Raw genomic sequence first — 20,928 nt, 5'->3', positions numbered from 1 at the left:
TTCCAGGGATCCAGCCACAGCTTCTCTGGACATCCTCACCCTCCCAGCTGGGAATTCCCTCCCGACATTTGATCTAAGAGCAGATAGAGGAGGAGGGCAGAACTTTGTAGAAAGAAACACTAGAAAAGTTTAAACAACACCAAATCCTTAGCAGAAACACCTTTATGTTCTTAGGCACACAAGCGAGAGCGAAATCTCTATTTTCCGCGCGAGCGAGCAGCGCGCTGTTTATATTTACTCCGAGTTCAAAAAAAAAACAAACCCCAAACCCCCAAAAGCCACAGAGATAACGCCAGCAATATTTCACCCTAATAATCTCGGAAGGTCCGGGTGCGAGGAGCCTTGAAGCAAGTAGCTGAGCCGAGCTGCTGGGCGGTGGGAAGCTTTTCTCACGTCGCCGCGCGGGTCCTGCAGGAACCCCGCCAGCTCCGCCTTTGTTTTGCAGTTCTCCGTCAGGAATGAAGTAATGGCAACCAGTCACGGCACGGATGAATGGATGACCCAGATGGAGATCAGTGGCCTCAACAGTTACATTGTCAGGCGTTACATAGCAACCCCCAATGGGGTGCTCCGCATCTACCCCGGCTCCCTCATGGACAAAGCATTTGATCCCACCAGGAGACAATGGTGAGCTTTCAGGGGTCCCTTCAGCAAGGCTTTGAATCATCTCCGAGGGCAAGAAGGGAAATATTTAGAGCTGGGTTTGGTTTTAGGGTTGATTTCGTAGCCTTTTGGGGGAGGTTTTTTTTTATTTTTTTTTTATTTTTTTTAGTTAAAAAATGTTTTCGTCGCGGGGAAAATGCTCAGGGCTTGAATGCGGCCAGTTCAAACGTTTATTGGTTCTGATTCCAGGCCTAGTTGGTGTTTCATAGCCCAGCTTTGGCAGATGGGGACATAAATATTCAGAAAATGAGCATCCCCTTCAGGGATTAGCTGATTCAGGAGTATTCGAGCTCCTTGGGCTCTTTCTGAGGTTCATATTTGAGCCTTTTTGTTTGTTTGCTCGCTGCTTTCAAGGAGGGATTCATTATGCAGCAGCATCTGATTTGGGCAGAGAGCTGGGGACGTTGCAGAGGGGAGCAGGCTCTGGGTGTGCTCCAAAGGCTGGGATCTGTGGGAAGGAGCCAGCCAGGTGCTGCCACGCTGGGAAAGGCGCAGATCCCAACCCTGTGGCTCCTGGCAGCTCTCCTGCCCCGCGTTTTCCCTGAAATTCGTAGTGTTGTGGGAAGAAGGTGCAAGTTAAACGCTGGGAATAAAGCAGAAGTGGGTTAAGCTGCTCAGGGGTTGGGGCTCTGCGTAGGGAGAAGCAAAGTGATCACTTCTTGTGACAGAAAAGTGCTTCCAAAAGTTTTATCAACTTTCCTATGACAGTTTTATCAACTATCCTACGACTGTGGTTTATTTTATGCTGGTGGAAGCTTTAGGAGATTATAATTTCTAATCACTGTCTGATATTTCTGAATTTTCTTGCCTCAGTTCTGTCTAATCACTGTCTGATATTCCTGAATTTTCTTGCCTCAGTTCTGTCTAATCACTGTCTGATATTTCTGAATTTTCTTGCCTCAGTTCTGTCTAATCACTGTCTGATATTTCTGAATTTTCTTGCCTCAGTTCTGTCTTTTTCCCCAGTTTGCAATGTAATCATTTTGCCAAGGTTTGCTTTGAGTTTGAGGCTCTGCTGGCATCAAGACTCTTCATTGTTCTGGGGGAAAATGTCTGAAATCACATTAAATGTGTTCTGTGCAGAAGTAAACTGAGCTCTTTTAATGCAGCTGGATGCACTGAGGGACCATTTACTGAGTCTGGGTTAGTCTGGAGTCCCAGTTGTGTTCAGGTACTTGTTTGGTATTAAAACCCAATAATTTGGTGCCTGTTGTTCACAGCGTGCACGATTCAGCGTTTGTTATTTTGGGAAAGCCAAGGACTCTTGGAGTTACAGAGTTTGGCATTGATTGTGAGCGTTTCTTTGGGCTTCCCTCAGGTACCTGCACGCAGTGGCCAACCCAGGACTGATCACCTTTACTGGGCCCTACCTGGACGTGGGAGGGGCTGGATACGTGGTGACCATCAGCCACACGGTGCATTCCTCCAGGTGAGGGGCTCTGGGGCTGGCAAAGACTCGGAATTCCCAGAGCTGGGTGACCAAGAACTGAAAAACAAAGCTGATCTTAACGTCTGGTAAAATGTCACCTGACCTTGTGGAAACGGGGCATTGAAACACTGGGAGAAATCCATTTTATAGGAATATGTTAGTTCTGGGGTTTATTGGTAGAGGAGTAATGACAGCATATTTAAAAAAAAAGGATTGATGGGTGGGGAAGTGCTCCTGGCTGAACACGAGGTGGGATGTCCAGGGAATGGGGAGGAGCAGAGGGATTGCTCTCCTGAGGCAGTTTGGGAAGTGTTCCCTCTGCTGGAAGTTAAATCCTCCATCAGCCAAGCTCCACATTTCCTCAAGTTCCCCACACCTCCACTCGTGGGGTTTTAAGGAGCAGAGAGGTGTTGGGAAGGGAACTGGAAGCTGATCCAAGGGCAGAGAGACCACAAAGGGGGTTGAGGACAGAGCTGTCCTTACTCCAGGAACTGGGGAGCTCCTCTCCTGGGCTGCTTCAACCCAGCACCTCTGGGCTTCCAGGAGGAGAAAGATCTTGAAGCAAAGCCTGTGAATCTCCCAGAGCCCTTCCAGGATTGCTGGGAGCAGACTGGAGTGGGAACAGCAGGGCCAGGAGCTGGACTGGCTGATCCCTGTGGGTCCCTTCCAGCTCAGGATATTCCATGATTCTATGAAATGACTTTTTCCTGGAGGACCAGACTGTTGCTGTTCCAGCTCCCTCCTGGCCAGGCCCCAGCCTGAGGCCAAGATTTGGGATGAAGGATGTTTAAAGGAGCCCAGTTTATAAAACACAGACCAAACCTCGCTGTCCGAAGCTCTCCCGAATTCCCAGAACAGCAGTCACCTGTCCTGGTTTTTCTGTGGAGCCCAGTACAAAGGTAACTTCCAGTGAAGTTGAAAACAGGGATCCCAAACCCAGCAGGGAGCAGGACCTGGATCCTCCCCTCTTCCCAGAGATTGCCCTGCTTGCTGTGGATTTTCCCACCACTGCACCTCTGTGTGTTTTGGCAGGAAGTTTTCAGCCCCAGCCCCTGCCTGGTGCTTCTCACAGAGGAATTTACTTCTCACAGAGGGAAAGAGCATTTCTGTAAGGAGAGAAGTGCAATTAATCAAAATTCTGATTTTTATCTAGCGAGGGACAGTTTACTCGGCTCTAAGAACTTAAAGCTCCTGTGGGTTATTAGAACATGATTAAAGAACACTTAAACAAAGTTTGGCAGATGTGAGTGTGATTCCTGAGTAAATACGACCTCTGAAGCTCGTAGTCACATGTGGTTATAATCCCCAAAGAGGCCTGAGCTCGAAATCCAGAGGGGTGGGGAGGAATCCGTGGAGTTCACAGGAATTCTGGCATTCGGGTTTAAATCAGGGCAGCCAGAGCTGACACCTCTCTTTGCCATTTTATGTACATCTCACTTCTTTTTGTGGAGAAGATTTATGCCTGATGCGGTTTAATGCAGTTGGCATCAGCAAGGCAGGAGGATTTAATGCTTAAAAATGAAGCCAAAATATTTACAGTGTCCTAATGGTTCTCTGTCTGTTAGGACAGAGCAGAGCTTCAGAGCTTGATGCCTTGTCACACATGAAATGTGTCTGTGCTGCTTCACTGCCGTCCTCCCATCCCTCCTCCAGGAAATGCGAATAATAAATTAAATGCAGGTTTTTAAAAAATCTGTATTTAGTTGTCTACAAATGACATTTGACTGCATCTCCACTGCACCTCCTTCAAAAGCAAACAAACCTCAGCCCAAAAAACAGAGCTGGGTTTCCATGGAGCAGGGGTGGCCAGAGCTCTGTCTGTGCAGTCCAGCTGGGCCTTGCAGCATCTTTTATTTTTCCTTTTTCTAATTTTTATTCCCGTCTTCAGAGATAAAACCATGGAGAAAAGTGAATTTTGAAGAGCAGCAAGTCAGAGGTGTAAGGTCCACGTGGGTGCAAATCCCACCCCCTCGAGCTCTGATCCTTTTGTGTCCTGCGGGGCTGAGAGGGGACTGCTCTGGCTGTGCTACTGGGAGCAAACTGGGAGCAGACTGGGACAACTGGGATGTTAGGAATGGAGGAACGACAAAGTGCAGCCCCAGGCTGCTGCACACCGCCACATCACCTTTCACAGCCCTAAGAAATGTTCTTTTCTTCTAATTTTCTGTTCACAATCACTCCCACGCTCCGGAGTTTTAGGGATTTAGCTCCAGCTCTGGCACCTTTATATTCATTGCTCCTGCTGGGGGCTGAGCAGGGCAGGGGTGCAGGTAACTCCTTCCAGCTGGAGGGACTGGAAAACACAGGGGCTGCATCCTCTGCTTGGTTGTGTGGATGGGGAATTTTTAATCCTAATTTCTGTCGCTCAGGATTAAATGGCTGTAGGTGGTGGGGATGTGTGTAAGGGTGAGATCCACTCCTGGGCTGTCTCCTGTGCTGGGGCAGACTAAAATGGGAATTATTATTATTATTATTATTGACATTATCATGATCATTATTCCAGCCCTGGCTAATAATAATATTTTATTATTGATAATATTTTCAGTTTTTCCCTTTCCCCCTCCCTGCAGTGCTCAGATGTCCTCAGGACACTCCGTGGCCGTGATGGGCATCGACTTCACCCTCAGATATTTCTACAAAGTCCTCATGGACCTGCTGCCAGTTTGTAACCAAGATGGGGGCAACAAAATCAGGTAAAAGTTGCTCCTCCCTGGCACAAAATAAATGCAATATTTATTTTCTTTAACCAGATGACGCAGATGTCATTTCCAACTCCATTTCTCCAAGGATTCTGTTAAATTCAATGTGTGTCCTCTGGTTTCCAGCAGAACTTGTGCTTGTCCTTCTCATAAAGATTATGTGGATGTTTTTGTTATTCCAGATCAAACTTGGCCATCAGCCAAACAAACAATCTGCAGGATTACAAAAGGAGAAGATAACAGATTTGATTTGATTTTTTTTGTTGTTGGTTATATTTAGGCTTCTTTGAAATTTTGGGTAAAAAAAACCCCATTCCTTATTAAATGAACACACTTCCCAGTTCTCCTGTTTGTTGTAATTTCACCTATTTGGTTGCTGGGAGTGTGTAAGAATGATCCAGGCTCTCAGTTATTTTAACTCCAGTTATTCAGATACACTTTGGGGATGTTTTTCTCAGAAATCCGCAGCACAGCCTCAGCAGAAGGAGTCTGATTTCATCTGGAGTATCCAATTTCAGTCAGACCCCTGGGTATCTTAATTGTGCCTTTTTTAAAAAAAAATCCTCTGGGGGTGGGATAAACTCTGGTTTGGATCTGGAGTAATTTGATAACGTGGTTTGGGCATTGCTGTTGGTTCCTTGTTTGTTTTTAAACCTTAAATTTGGGGAGGGAAGTGGTTTTCTGTCATCCTCCCAGTTCTTTTCTGGTTTGGGTATTTTTCTATATATTTTATGGTGCATTAAAAAAAAAAAAAATCTGAAAAAAAAATCAGGATTTCTGGTTTGGCATCGTTCCCTCCCTGTAAAAAACTGCTGCTGATCAGCAAGGTCAGATGCTTTATTCTGTTCCTGCATTCCCAAAACTTGGAGTTCTGAGGATATTTTTCAGTGTTGGACCGTTCTGATGTAGAAATTGGATCCAATGTTTCCAGTCTCGATATAAATGCAGATGTTTGGGGTTTTTTTTTGTGTCTGTCTCCTAAGGCTTTTCTGTCAGGAAAAAGAGCAAACACCACATCCCTGCGTGTATTTCTAATGGGAAATCCCCCCAAAAATCCAACTTTTCCTGCCTCTTTTTTACCCCTAAAGAGCACAGGAGCTTCCCCTGCTCTCTGCTCACCCTGGCACATCCCATAGGAATCCCGTTGATGGATCCAGCCGGATTCCCGCTGTGCCAGGGCTGTGGCTGCCACCCTGCTGAGCTTTTGGGAGCATGCAGTGGGGTTTGAGCCTGGCCCTGTCCCCTCGAGTCCCCGATGTCGCTGCCACCGCGGCCAGGGCTCCTGCGCCTTCCCCAGCGCCGCCGTCTGTGGCCATGGAAACGGGAGAGGGGAAAAAAGGGATGGATTGAACTCCCAGGATTCGGGATGGGGACACACATCCGATGTGGGAAGGGCTGGAAAGGGAGAGGGAAGCTGTGGGAAGGCTGGGAGTGAAACAGGAGTGATTTATCCCCCCACTAAAATGGAATTCTGAAAGGGGGAGGGCATTAAAGGAGAGTGCGAAATCTCTCTTTAATTAGTCACATAGTAAATTAATAAACCATTAAAGCGCTCCCAGTTCATTAGGCTCTGTTCATTCCTGGCTCTTCCCCAATCAGACAATGCACTGATGGCTTTTCCTGGCTGGTTTTAATCAGCTCTGTTCTCAGCTCATTGATGGCCCCGGCTGTCTGGAGCAGTAACAGATGGAAAAGCTTCGGGGAAATACCCAACACATTCCTTCAGGACATTCTGCAGGGAATTCCTTTCATGGCCCTGTTAAATGGGAACCTTTAAAAGCCCTTCAGGACCGTTTTCTCGAAGCTCAGGGAGGTCTAACAGGAGGCTCTCGCTGTGTTTTGGGGGGCAGGTGCTTCATCATGGAGGACAGGGGGTACCTGGTGGCACATCCAACCCTCATCGACCCCAAGGGCCACGCGCCCGTGGAGCAGCAGCACATCACACACAAGGTCTGCCTGCCTTCCCTTGCCTTACTGCACCTCTCTCACTCCTGAGCTGCTCTTGGGGTCTGATTCCAAAAGCATCAAACGCTGCTTTTCCCCCTTAGGAGCCTCTGGTGGCAAACGACATCCTGAACCACCCCAACTTCGTCAAGAAAAACCTCTGCAACAGCTTCAGCGACAGGACCGTGCAGCGCTTCTACAAATTCAACACCAGCTTAGTGGTGAGCCCGCTTTTCTGTCTGATTTTGCTTTTTGAGTGTCCTTGGGTCGGGTTGGGTTTCTCGTGGTGGAAACACAAGTCCCTGCCAGGCTCAGCAGCTGGGGCTGGGAGCCAGAATCCGTGGGGATTGGCCTGTGTTCCCCTTCTCCAGACCCAAACTGGGCTGCACAAACAGAGTTCCCTGACATTATGGATGTGAGCCCTGGCCCGGTGTGGCTGCTGCCTGCGGGGTCTCAGGGAGGAAGGGCAGTTTGCCGTCGCTGGGTGAGGATTTTCCAGCAACAGTTGGGACGTGCTGCTTTGGATCTGAGCTGACCTCTGGCTCCAGCTCTGACCAGTGTCACATCCTCCTGTGAGGTCTCTAATGACTTTCCTGTAGGTGTCCAAATAAATCCATTTACTGGTGAACATTCCCAGGCTGTCCTTTGGGAGCCTGAAGTCTCCGGTGTCCTGCACCCTCTGTGCTCTCCGTGGATCCTGTGTGAGCTTCCTCTTGTGAGGAGTCTAAACCAGGGGCTGTCATCCCTCACAGAGCCACAGATCCACCCTGGCAAAGCCCCTCCACAGTGATTCCAAAGCTGTTACACTGGGGGAGAAGATTGGAAGATATTTGCGAGTCATGTCAGAATACACTGATTTATTCAGCTTGGCTTAAACACTCTCCCCACACGTGAAATGCCAAGTGGGAAGTGTGGTGTTGGGAAGGAAATTGTGTAGGACAGAGCAGAAACTTGGAAAAAGGAATCAGGGAGTCTGCAGGAGCTGGCCAGTGCTGTGGTGGCTTTTTTTAAGGCTCAGGAAGTTTCCAGCACATGGTGAGAGCCCCTGAGGGTTGGCACAGTGGGGACAGGTCAGCGAGCGCTGGGAAGGAGTGAAATATCGCCTCTGCTGCCACATCCCATCTTCACAAGCTAAGCCAATTCCTTTCTATCTTCAGCAGAGCCTTTTCACCCAGAAGTTCCTGGGAAGCAAAACTCACCCACCTTTTAATCAGCCTCTGTTTAGTGAGGGTGGCACTCTCACAAAAACTCGTGAGAGGAGCCACCACCTCTGGAAGCCGTGGCAGAGTTTGTGTCCCGGCAGCTCCGTACGATCCCTTGGGAAGGGAAGAGCCTTCACCACCCTAAACCAACATTTTACACCGCTGACACCTTGTTTTTGCCCAGGGTGACCTGACCAACCTCGTGCACGGCAGCCACTGCTCCAAGTACAGGCTGACCAGGATCCCGGGCACCAACGCCTTCGTGGGCATCGTCAACGAGACGTGCGACTCGCTGGCCTTCTGTGCCTGCAGCATGGTGGACAGGCTGTGCCTCAACTGCCACAGGTGCCAGCGCTGGGGGTGGGCTGGCACACTCCTGCCCTCCTCCCTGCTTTCAGGTTTGGGAGAACGCCGTGAGTTCGGTCAGCTCCGTGCAAAGTCAGGGAAAAATAAAGAGTTGCTCTGCCTGTGCTCCCTGTCGGAGGTGCAGGGCTTTGGGGTGTCTCTGCCAGGTTGTCAGAGGGTTTAGGCCAGGGGAGTTTGGGTAGGTAACGCTGAGAGGCACTGAGAGATTCAGTGGTTCAAGAGCAGTTACCTGTGAGTGAGCCCCTTTCCTCTGGCATGGAAATCCCCCTGGTTTTACATGGATTGGGGGTTTTTCATTGAGGGGATCCGGGAGGTTTTGCCCACACCATCCTGAGGTGTTTGTGGCACTGCCAGGAAGGATCTTTACATCCCAATCTGCTTTTGGGATTCCAGGGCTGGGTCACCCTCAGTCCTAGTGCAGGACAGAGCAGTCCCTGTTCCTGAGGGAAGGAGCAGAGTCACTGCGCAGCCTTTTCCATGGGAACTGCTGCACCAGAGCTGCACCACCGTGGGTTTAAAACCCCAGTGGTCTCTGGTGGGTTTTCCCAGTGGTGTCTGATGGGTTTTCCCCGTGTTCTCTGCCCTGCAGGATGGAACAGAACGAGTGTGAGTGTCCCTGTGAGTGCCCACTGGAGGTGAACGAGTGCACTGGGAACCTGACCAACGCCGAGAGCAGGTGAGAGCCAGGACTCTGCAGGAACAAATTCCCTCCTTGTCCTGCTGAGATCCCACAGGCAGAAGTTCTCGTGCAGCGAGGCAGATGACACGCAGTGAGGTGATTTGAATGGACTGTGCTCTGATTGCTCTTGTGACACGAGGCTTTTCTTGGCTGCGATGCAGGAACCCGAGCTGTGAGGTGCACCAGGAGCCGATGACTTTCACAGCCATCGATCCCAGCCTGCAGGATGCACTCCCACAGTGCATCAACACCCAGTGCAACCAGAGGACAGAGAGCGGGTAAGGCGGCTTTCCTCACCCCTCTCGTGGGAATAATCCGGTGGAAACAGCTCTGCTGTAAATGTGTTAAAGAAAAAAATACAGGGGGGAAAAAAGCACGATGCCAGAATGAGGTTCTGCTCCTGGCATTGAGAGCTCATTTTTGCTCGTTAGGAGCAGTCACCAGGGACCTGAGCTGGGTAGAACACACCATGCTCTGACCAGACTGCCCAAATCCTTTATTCCGTCTTCCAAAGGCTGCAGAGAAAGGCTGGAACTGCAGCCAGACTTCACCACACTGAGAAATGTCTTAGAGTTACAAGTAGGATTCTCCTTCTGCTCAGGCTGAGTGGTGCAGGAAAATACCAAAGCAGACAGAGCTGGAAAAAGGATGCTGGAAATGCAGCTTCCCTGGGTAACTTCCCTGGTGGTACTTGAGCACTTCCATGGAATTTTTTCTGGCTTAAACTCACGTGCTTGAGGGTTTACAGATGCTTTTGGCCTCCCTGTGTCCCATGGCTCTAAACCAGAGTGAGCTTTGCAAAGGAGAGGTGTTAGACTGGAAGGTGACTGTGCCTTCCTTGGATGTTCCCACGCAGGGATTGCTTTGGAGTGCTGGACTGCGAGTGGTGCATGGTGGACAGCGATGGGAAAACCCACCTGGACAAATCCTACTGTGCCCCTCAGAAGGAGTGCTTTGGTGGCATCGTGGGAGCCAAGAGTCCCTACGTGGATGACCTGGGAGCAATAGGTAACTCTGCCTTCAGCTGGTTGTGTTCCAGAGCATGCAGCAGGGGCTGCGCATTTACCATTTCTGCACGTTTAACATTGACCTCTCAGCCCGGTGCTAAATCAGCGTGAGGAGTGCACCAGGCAGCAAAGACGTGGTGACAAATCCTGATGTGGAGCTGGGTGCAACTCTGCATTCCTTTCTTTAAGATGCACTCTCCCTAAATTCCTTCTGCTATTCCAAGGGAGCACAGTCAAGCACCCAGAAATCCTTGCAGAGCTTCTCCATGTTCCATGTTGTTGGTGCACCCAGAAATCCTTGCAGAGCTTCTCCATGTTCCATATTGTTGGTGCACCCAGAAATCCTTGCAGAGCTTCTCCATGTTCCATATTGTTGGTGCACCCAGAAATCCTTGCAGAGCTTCTCCATGTTCCATATTGTTGGTGCACTCAGAAATTCTTGCAGAGCTTCTCCATGTTCCATATTGTTGGTGCATCCAGAAACCCCTGCAGAGCTTCTCCATGTTCCATATTTTTGGTGCACTCAGAAATCCCCGCAGAGCCTCTCCACGTTCCCTTTTGTCGGTTTAACCCCTCCTGCAGAGCATTTACGGTGTCGTTCTCCCTCTGCTTTGTCCCTTTTGCTTTAGGGGATGAGGTGATCACCCTGAACATGATCAAGAGTGCCCCGGTGGGCCCGGTGGCTGGAGGCATCATGGGCTGCATCATGGTGCTGGTGCTGGCCGTGTACGCGTACCGGCACCAGATCCACCGCCGCAGCCACCAGCACATGTCCCCGCTGGCAGCACAGGGTGAGCTCAACACCCCAACAACACCCCGGGGGATGAAAAAACACCCAGCAGCACGAGAGAACCCGAAGGAGAAGCAGTCCCGAAGCTCTCGCCGTGGTTTTGTTGCGGTGTTTCCCGGTTTTACTCCGCGCCCGGCGCTGGGGCTGTGTCTTGCTGCCCTCTCCTGGGTACGGCCAGAGCTGCTGCTGCTGCCCAGAGAGCGTGCCCAGAGCCAAAGGGAGATGAGATGAGCTCAGCTTTGCCGGAGCTCACACGCTAATCCCAGCTTTCTGCAGCTCGGCCTGGCAGATCCATCATGTGTTCGTTTTGTGCAGCCGCTGGGAGCGACACGCTTTTCACCCCCTTTGGGTCTGGGATGTGTCTTCTTCCGCTTGTGTTTCCTGGTTCTGGTCCGTGTGTTGTTCATGGAATGTTTGTGCATGGAGAGATGAAACCAATGAAGTGGGAGAGGGAAAAGGGATAGTGGTAAAAGGATAAAGGTCCCTGGAAGTGTTCCAGGGCAAGTTGGGCAGAGCTTGGAGCAGCCTGGGATAGTGGGAGGTGTCCCTGGGGATGGAAAAGGATGAGCTTTTAAGGCCCTTTCCAACCCAAACCATTGCGGGAATTTAAGTGTGATCAGAGCTAATTACCTCTATATTTGATCACCCCCCAGCTCTGTTGTAAATCAGTTCCTTCAGGACTTTAAAGTGAGTCCCTCTCAGGGGCAGGTGGGATTTTCCTGCTCTCCCAGCCCCATCCACGTTGCAAGAGGAGCACCCCCAGCTCAGACCAGTAACAAAAACTGCTCCCACTCTTGTTACTGGGGTGGCAACTGGCAGTAAGATGATGCAGGACTTCCCTCTCACCAGTTCTATTTTCTGTTTGTAATGCTGTGTAGAGATGTCAGTGCGTATGTCCAACCTGGAAAACGACAGGGACGAGAGGGACGATGACAGCCATGAAGACAGAGGAATCAGTAAGTACCAACAAACCCCTGAAATTAATTCAGCCATTTGTTTTTTAACACCCTGCATTTGAATATGTGAGAAAGCCCCGTGCTGATCAGCAGTAGAAAATGACAGAGCAATGTTTTAAATTCAAACATGCAGCGCCCCTTTAGTCTCTGAAAAGCGCTGAAAAATGACATTTTTCACTTTTAAAAGATAATTCTCCGTTAGGTGTGGAGGAGTTTTGCCCCTTACAAGTCCTTGTTATGAGCACTTCCAGAAATAGCTCTGATCAGCTTAAAAACCTCACAAAGGGGAAAACTCTTCCCCTTTTTCAGCCTTAGAAAGCCAGAAGCCGAGTCAGGCAAGTCTGGACAGCAAACATGGCAGTAAATCTTTTTTGCATTTGGGGGTGCCTGCAGTTCTTTGCTATCCAGTAAAAATTGGCACTTTGCATGACCCTGCTGTGCTGTAAGTTGAGCTGGTGCGCCCAAGCTCCAGGGGAGCTCCGGTGTCAGACTGGACCCCTGGCTCCGGGCCCTCACTAAAACAATGCTCAAAATTCAAAGCTGGGTCAGCACTCAGAGATGGAAAAATAAGCACATCAGAGCTTCGTGGCTTGCATCTACTGCTTCTCCACGTCCCTTTTTGTTTCCTTTGGAGTCAGCTTACATTGTTGCCGTGGGATCCTCTGCCCGGGCAGGGCCCAGGTGCAGGAGTTGGGCTGGCTCTGGAACTGCTCCCGGTTCAAAGCGCAGCTCTTTGCTCTCCCTGTGGCTGGGCAGTGTCTGTGGAGCAGAGCTGGTGAGGCTGCTGCAGCGTGAGGCTGCTGCAGCGTGAGGCTGCTGCAGCGTGAGTGTGTTGCAGCGTGAGGCTGTTGCAGCATGTGGCTGTTGCAGCGAGTGGCTGATGCAGCGTGAGGCTGTTGCAGCGTGAGGCTGTTGCAGCGTGAGGTTGTTGCAGCGTGTGGCTGATGTAGTGTGTGGCTGATGCAGTGTGTGGCTGATGCAGCATCAGGCTGTTGCAGCGTGAGGTTGTTGCAGCGTGTGGCTGATGCAGCGTGAGGCTGTTGCAGCGTGAGGCTGATGCAGCGTGAGGCTGATGCAGCGTGAGGCTGATGCAGCGTGAGGCTGATGCAGCGTGAGGCTGTTGCAGCGTGAGGCTGATGCAGTGTGATGCTGTTGCAGTGTGAGGCTGTTGCAGCGTGTGGCTGTTGCAGTGTGTGGCTGTTGCAGCGTGAGGTTGTTGCAGCGTGTGGCTGATGTAGTGTGTGGCTGATGCAGTGTGTGGCTGATGCAGCATCAGGCTGTTGCAGCGTGAGGTTGTTGCAGCGTGTGGCTGATGCAGCGTGAGGCTGTTGCAGCGTGAGGCTGATGCAGCGTGAGGCTGATGCAGCGTGAGGCTGATGCAGCGTGAGGCTGATGCAGCGTGAGGCTGATGCAGCGTGAGGCTGTTGCAGCGTGAGGCTGATGCAGTGTGATGCTGTTGCAGTGTGAGGCTGTTGCAGCGTGAGGCTGATGCAGTGTGAGGCTGATGCAGCGTGAGGCTGTTGCAGCGTGAGGCTGATGCAGTGTGAGGCTGATGCAGTGTGTGGCTGTTGCAGTGTGTGGCTGATGCAGCGTGAGGCTGATGCAGTGTGAGGCTGATGCAGTGTGAGGTTGTTGCAGCATCAGGCTGTTGCAGCGTGTGGCTGTTGCAGCGTGTGGCTGTTGCAGCGTGTGGCTGTTGCAGCGTGAGCCTGATGCAGTGTGTGGCTGATGCAGCGTGAGGCTGATGCAGCGTGAGGCTGATGCAGCGTGAGGCTGTTGCAGCATCAGGCTGGTGCAGCGTGAGGTTGTTGCAGCATCAGGCTGCTGCAGCGTGAGGTTGTTGCAGCATCAGGCTGCTGCAGCGTGAGGTTGTTGCAGCGTCAGGCTGGTGCAGCGTCAGGCTGCCAGGCCCCGCTCTGAGGCTCTCTGTGTCTGTCGCAGTCAGCAACACGCGGTTCATCGCGGCGGTGATCGAGCGCCACGCGCACAGCCCTGAGCGCCGGCGCCGCTACTGGGGCCGCTCCGGCACCGAGAGCGACCACGGTGAGTGCTGGGCCCTGGCTCCCTGTCATCGCTGGGGCTCATTCTCCTTCAGCAGCCTGGCTTCTTGCAGCTGAGGCAGCCAGAGCCAAAGCCACACAATGCTTTGCTCCTTCCTGCTTTGCTCCTTCCTGCTTTGCTCCTTCCTGCTTTGCTCCCTCTTGCTTTTCTCCTTCTTGCTTTGCTCCTTCTTGCTTTTCTTCCTCTTTGCTTTTCTCCCTCTTGCTTTGCTCCCTCCTGCTTTTCTCCCTCTTTGCTTTTCTCCCTCTTTGCTTTTCTCCTTGCTTTTCTCCTTGCTTTGCTCCTTGCTTTTCTCCTTGCTTTGCTCCCTGCTTTGCTCCCTCTTGCTTTGCTGTTGGTTCTGACTTGGTTTGTCCTGAGGGGAGATCTCACCGGGGTTCTCCACATCCCCCCGAGGGGCAGCTCTGCCGCTGCTCCCTGTGCCAGGGACAGCACCCAAGGGTGGGTTGGTTCTGACTTGGTTTGTCCTGAGGGGAGATCTCACCGGGGTTCTCCACATCCCCCCGAGGGGCAGCTCTGCCGCTGCTCCCTGTGCCAGGGACAGCACCCAAGGGTGGGCTGGGCTGGATGAGGAAAAGGCTCTTCCCCCCTGAGGGAACTGGGGTGACAGGACACAGGGAATGGCTTCACACTGGAAGGGAGCAGGATTGGATTGGAACTTAGGGAGGAATTGTTCCTTGGGAGGGTGGGCAGGCCCTGGCACAGGGTGCCCAGAGAAGCTGTGGCTGCCCCTGGATCCCTGGAAATATCCCAGGCCAGGCTGGACGGGGTTTGGAGCAGCCTGGGACAGAGGAAGGTGTGGAATAGGATCATTTTTAATGTCCCTTCCAACCCAGACCATTCTGGGATTCCGTGATCTTCCAGCACCTTGAAGCAAATGCTGGGCACCATTAGGTTCAGGGGGTTGGGATGTGTCTCCCCTGCCCTAAGACTAAATCTCCTTCAATCTGGAAAGCTGCTGGAAGGGTGTAATGCTGTTGACTCACAAGGAGGCTTAATTTATTAGGAAATGAGGAGGAGGAGGGCTAGACAGGGCAGTCTGCAAGCTGTCAGCTCTGCAAGGCCGGGGACCATCCAGCAGACCTGGCCCAGCCCTAAGACTCTGCTTGCACTAATGGAATTGGGACAGGAAACCCCAAGGCCAAAGCCTTGGAACGTGGATGAACAGATTGTCTCCCAGACAATCTTGCTCTAGGAGGAATTACCCTGGATTCGGGGTGAGATTACCTGTGCCGAGGCAGATTTGCCAGATTAATGCTCCCTTTGCTCCTTTTCTTGCAGTGCCAGCAAATCCTTCCCATCTTTTAGTCATCCTGGGTTAGCAGGGGAGCTGTCTACCTCCAGCTGGAATGTGCGCTGCTATTTTTAGTTTCTGTAATTCCATCCTCTTCAAAGGGCTGCCCAGGCTTCTTCCCCAATTCCTCTGTGCCAGCTCCAAGCCATGACTCAGGGCATGGGAAATGGGAGCTTTGGGGACTCAGCTGCTATTTTTTACCACCTTCCTTTTAGGTGTCTCCAGCTGAAAACCTGACCGAGATGCTCAGGAGCACCAGTGCTTCCTCAGCCTTTAGTCCTTGGGGTTTTTTTGAGAAGGATTTATTCCCAATTAAAACAAGATCTTTTTCTTTCTAAATTTCATTTGGTTTTGCATTTAGAAGTGCTGAGGGGGAGTTGTTTTCCCTGCAGCCTGGTCTGAGTGGGAACAGCTGGTTTGGATAAACCCAGGTTACGTTTAACAGGTTTTTTGGGGGTGGTATCTTTTCTGTTTTGGTTTGAAATCAGTGCCAGCAATTCTGCTGTTACAAACTGTTGAACACGTGGGTGCTGTTACTGTTTGGGGTGGCACAAACCACAGGTTCCCAAAGCTTTGAACCAAAGATGATGGCAGGGAAAGGGATCCAGAATGGACTTACAGGAGAGCGTGAGTTGGTTGGGGTTTTGTTCTGTTAATTAGGAAAATTGTTTTACACTCTCTGTAATAAGCACTCAGTGTGTGATTCCATGAAAGTGCCCAGCCAGCCCTGGGAATTCTGAGTGGCAGGGAAAAGGATCCATTAGAGAAGAGGATAAGTTTATTGGGGTTTGTTCTAGTAAGAAAATAGTTTCATTCCCTCTCTAAGCACCCTGTGTTGATTCCATGAAGGGTGCCCAGCCAGCCCTGGGAATTGTGAGTGGCGGGGAAAGGGAATCATTAAAGAAAATAATAAGTTTATTGGGGTTTGTTCTAGTAAGAAAATAGTTTAATTCCCTCTCTAAGCACCCTGTGTTGATTCCATGAAGGGTGCCCAGCCAGCCCTGGGAATTCTGAGCGCGCAGCCTCGCTGCTCCTCACTGCTGCCGTTTCTTGTCAGGCTACAGCACGATGAGCCCCCAGGAGGACAGCGAGAACCCCCCCTGCAACAACGACCCGCTCTCGGCCGGCGTGGACGTGGGCACCCACGACGAGGACCTGGAGCTGGACACGCCGCCGCAGACGGCCGCGCTGCTGAGCCACAAATTCCACCACTACCGCCTGCACCACCCCACCCTGCACCACAGCCACCACCTGCAGGCCGCTGTCACCGTGCACACCGTGGATGCTGAGTGCTGAGGGCACCGCGGCCACCGCCTGCGGGCTGCTGTCACCCTGCCCCGGGGACGGCACGGCCACCAGCCACCGCCTGCAGGCTGTGACACTGGGGACAGCACAGCCACCAGCCACCTCCTGCAGGCTGTGACACTGGGGACAGCACAGCCATCACCTGCAGGCTGTGACACTGGGGACAGCACAGCCATCACCTGCAGGCTGTGACACTGGGGACAGCACAGCCACCAGCCACCTCCTGCAGGCTGTGGCACTGGGGACAGCACAGCCATCACCTGCAGGCTGTGACACTGGGGACAGCACAGCCACCAGCCACCTCCTGCAGGCTGTGACACTGGGGACAGCACAGCCATCACCTGCAGGCTGTGACACTGGGGACAGCACAGCCACCAGCCACCTCCTGCAGGCTGTGGCACTGGGGACAGCACAGCCACCAGCCACCTCCTGCAGGCTGTGGCACTGGGGACAGCACAGCCACCTCCTGCAGGCTGTGGCACTGAGGACACCACAGCCACCTCCTGCAGGCTGTGACACTGAGGACACCACAGCCATCACCGGCAGGCTGCTGTCACTGTGCACTGAGGACACCACAGCCACCTCCTGCAGGCTGTGGCACTGGGGACAGCACAGCCACCTCCTGCAGGCTGTGGCACTGAGGACACCACAGCCACCTCCTGCAGGCTGTGGCACTGAGGACACCACAGCCACCTCCTGCAGGCTGTGGCACTGAGGACACCACAGCCACCTCCTGCAGGCTGCTGTCACCGTGCACTGAGGACACCGCAGATGCCACTCCAGAGCCACGGGGACTGTGCTGCTCCCCAGGGACAGCCTCACAGGCTCCCCCACCAAACTGAGGCATCAGAGCTTCGCATTTTTACAAATGTAAGGTTGGCTCTGGCCTGGGAACGTGCTTGATGAATGGACCTGCCAAAACGCGGGGACGGATGGAGCAGGAGGCACGTTAGACCTCCAGGAACAGGGATGGGAGTTCATCCAGCAGCTGGAGTTTGTTGTGCTGAGCCAAGAGCACAGAGAGAGAGCTTAAAAGAGCCAGAGATGGTTTGGTTTCCTTAACTGGAAGAGCAGGAATCTGCAGCTGGAGAGCCCAGAAGTGCCAGACAGAGCGGGGAAGGCTGCCGGCCTCTCTGCAGGTGGGGAGCTCCCTGCGCCCACGTCGCTGTGCGGGACCTGGGACAATGCATCTCAAGATTTTTAAGTAAAGGATTATTTTTCTACTATTTATTGAACTTGAAAACTTTGGGGGGAGGGAGGGGAGAAAACCTGTTAGGGGTTCTCAATGAGTACCACGTGCATTCTGTGCTGGGGAAGGGAAAGCAGCTGTTCCTGAGGAGCTGACCTTCATCCAGTGCCCCACTCTGCAAAGGGAAAATGAAGAAGCCCTCTCTGCCTCGGTGTTTACATTAGGATCGCTTTCTTTTCCACACTCGTTTCCTGTAAATATTACAGCCTGATTTCTATCCCAGTGTTGTCTTCCTATTTGCAGAGGAGAAATCCTGTACTCTGTTAGTAAAATTCGGAGAGTTCTGCCCAGAAACTTCTCCATCTTTATCTCTTCGCTCATCCTTAAAGGATTCCTGTGTGGAAGTAATAAAGAATTTCTTTAGCGTTAGTTACCAGATAATCCCAGATGGAATCTGTGCCGTTCTTCTGTTTCCTTAGACCACGAGTAGGGATAAACCAGTGTTTTGTAAAACTCGGGTTACTGTGGAAGGGACCTTGAAACCGTAATGAGAAGCTGCTGCTGTTTGTCTGGAGTTTTAACCTTGCTTGGTAATTCAAACGAAGATTAATCAATGTCTGCAACACAGGGCATCGGAATTATCAATTAGTTTTCAATCACAGTGTAGTATTTTAGACTCACATTCTGTGATTACAATGATATCAAGCCGTTCTTGCACTGTGCATATGATAAACATCCATTTATATGTAGGTTTTTTTTTTTTAAAAAAAAATCTTGTTTTAATTAATATGGTACTTAATACTGTATTATGTTAAAAATTGGTTCTTAAGCAGTACAGTAAAATAACTCTATGTGTGATACCAGGATACCCCTTTATACTATGTATAAAATTAAAATCTCTAGTGAAATAAACTGTATATAAGTATAGATCTGTGGAGAGGTGGCTGCACTGAAATGATTCTACCTCAGTTTCCTTCCCTGGCTGAACAGGGCTGAAAATTCACCCCAGTTTTATCAACAACCTTGAGAAATCTGCACTTTAAACATAAATGACAGAACTGATGGAAGTTTTAAAGCCCTTTCTTTAGCTGGTCGGTCATTATTTGGGAAATGACCATTTCTGGAAGTGGTCAGCCACTGCTTAGAGTCACCAAAGCAAAGAATTTAAGGGTTTTATTTTCCTGATCCTCTGCTGAAACCCCAGTGGCTCTGGGTTTGCTGTTGTGCTGTGTTTGTGCAGGATTTGGGTGGAGGCTTTTTGCTGAGCATGCAGTGCAGGAATCCACTGAGCCTCTGCTTTGTGCTCCCAGAGCTCTGCAGGCGATGCCCCGGGCATCAGCCAGGCTGGGATTCATTTCCAGTTTGGAATCCAGAGTCATGCTGCTGCTTGGATACCGTGGGACAGAGCACTGCCGATAAAATGTATCAGAAATACCATGAATATCAGAAACATCACTGGAAAAACTCATCGTGCTCATCACTTGAACGACAACATTACTTCAGGGGAGAGGTTTTTTGGTGGTTCCTCACCTTCAGACAGAACATTTGCAGGGTTCTCTTGCAGCTCTGCCAGGAACTCAGGAGCTTCCAGAACCTCTTGGAACAGCTCTTGGAAGTCCAACAATCAAACCCCTTTTGCTTTCGCCTTAAAGGCTTTTCAAGAGTTTCTCCTCGCTGCTGCTTCATCCCTTTTCTTCTGGGACACACAGATGGGTTCTGCACAGCCCTGCTTATCTTGAAGTGATGGGAAGAGCCCCAGCTCTTGCTGGTGAAAGGTAATTACAGGGAAAACCCTGATTTCCAGGTGTGCCAAATCCCAGCTTCCAGTGCTGGCACTGACCTTGTCCCAGCAGGAATAAATGGGATGCTGGGAAAGATCCCAGTGCTGATAATGGGTGTGATTGGGGTTTATTAGGAGCTGCATCAGAGCTTTTCATTTTTATTGCCTCAGTTCTGCCGTGGCCTTCCCTCCCCAGCATTATTCTACCGAGGAGCAAGATAGATCATAAAAGGAGCAGTTAAGCCCTGGATCCTCCTTGCTTAGAACTGATAAGACTTTATGGCCATTAATTTTCCATTTCTTTCATTTTCCCAACGTGGTTGTGGTAATTTCCTGCAGGTTTTCTTTCATTCTCCCAACAACAACAAAAAGGTTCTCTTAAAGTGAAAATGAGCATTGCCTTTAGTTTGTGCCCATGAAGGTTAAATTGATTCAATGCTTGGAGTATTTGAACATCTGCCAAGTGTATGGATTTTCCTATATCCAAGGAACCATGGAGAAGCATTTCCATGGGCAGAATATATTGATTGAAAACGCATTAAGATTTTTTTTTTTTTAATTTATTTATGCTATTGCCTGGCCAAAAAAGAGCGTGATTTGCAAAGCCTGGTACAATTTACCCATGAACATTTTATAAGGCCACTTAAGCCATGAAATTTTATCTTTATCCTTGCCCTTGGCAAGGGCAGGGACGGGAGGATGGATGGGAATTCAGGAGACGCTCACATGCAGCAGGACTTGTGACTATAACTGGGCAAAGGGAGATCTCTCAAAGGCTTTATTCTGTCAAGTGACCCAGAAATGGGCAAGAGGACAGAAAGTGGATTTGTCAGAGGGAAAACGACGGGAGCAAGCTGGCAGCAAATATGGAAAAGGAGAAAAAAACTAGGATGCAAAAGTCTTGGATCCAAGAGAGTGCAGGTAATCCAAAAGGCTGTTGGCAAGTTACAAGTTGAATTTGCAGCGTTCCCAGCTCTTGGCCGCCCATTTTGGTTGTTTGTAAAAGAGATTCCCAGCTATGGCTGGGATTTTCAAAGGAGCCTGCTCTGGGCTGTCAGCGATGTTTGGAATATTAATTCCTGCAGCAGTTAACTCGGGAGCCGTCGGATTGTTTCGCTGTACAAACCCCGCTTTGCCAGGGAGCCTAAGTGGGGAAAAGGAACATCAGTGCCACGGAATATTTCGTATTCCTGCCTGGCAGCCCTCGGGCTGATGAGAGGTGATGATTTTGTGCTTTGTGCTCTGAGATGAGCACGGAAGGACCTTGGCCCAGAAGGGCTGGCGTTCCCGGAGCCAAGGCTGCGGTGGAATTTGGACACTGCAGTCCAAGAGTGAAGTTCTCCAAGCCCTGCCTCGTTAGTGAGGTGCCAGACACAGCTGGGGTGAGTGCCAGCCCTTGCTCAGAAGCACTGCTGGTTCCTCCTCGGGAGAAGATCCCATGGGATCGCTGATATCCCTTTGGAACAGCCAGCGCTGTGAGCAGGGGAGCAGGAGTGGCAGAGCAGAACGTGTCTTGGATCTGGAGGTTTTCTTCAGCTCTGTGCGGCCTCTTCGAAATCCTGTG

At 50.9% G+C, this 20,928-nt stretch overlaps 1 protein-coding gene across 1 annotated transcript in view; it reads left to right on the top strand.

Annotated features, from left to right (window-relative positions):
- CACHD1 (cache domain containing 1) overlaps window positions 1-18,513 on the top strand; it is an 89,324-nt gene extending 70,811 nt beyond the window's left edge. Inside the window, exons 15-27 of the mRNA XM_040073261.2 lie at window positions 446-627; window positions 1,982-2,092; window positions 4,663-4,785; window positions 6,642-6,741; window positions 6,840-6,956; window positions 8,122-8,282; window positions 8,893-8,979; window positions 9,144-9,260; window positions 9,839-9,990; window positions 10,619-10,780; window positions 11,658-11,735; window positions 13,677-13,778; window positions 16,148-18,513. Coding sequence (XP_039929195.1) covers window positions 446-627; window positions 1,982-2,092; window positions 4,663-4,785; window positions 6,642-6,741; window positions 6,840-6,956; window positions 8,122-8,282; window positions 8,893-8,979; window positions 9,144-9,260; window positions 9,839-9,990; window positions 10,619-10,780; window positions 11,658-11,735; window positions 13,677-13,778; window positions 16,148-16,386 — 1,731 coding nt within the window. The 3' untranslated portion in view covers window positions 16,387-18,513. The remainder of the gene's footprint in view (window positions 1-445; window positions 628-1,981; window positions 2,093-4,662; window positions 4,786-6,641; window positions 6,742-6,839; window positions 6,957-8,121; window positions 8,283-8,892; window positions 8,980-9,143; window positions 9,261-9,838; window positions 9,991-10,618; window positions 10,781-11,657; window positions 11,736-13,676; window positions 13,779-16,147) is intronic.
- Window positions 18,514-20,928: the final 2,415 nt, after the last annotated feature.

Source organism: Hirundo rustica, chromosome 9 (genome assembly GCF_015227805.2).
Source record: "Hirundo rustica isolate bHirRus1 chromosome 9, bHirRus1.pri.v3, whole genome shotgun sequence".
Taxonomy (NCBI): domain Eukaryota; kingdom Metazoa; phylum Chordata; class Aves; order Passeriformes; family Hirundinidae; genus Hirundo; species Hirundo rustica.
Note: the sequence above shows the minus strand (reverse complement) of the source record. Positions and strands in the feature narration are given on the sequence as shown.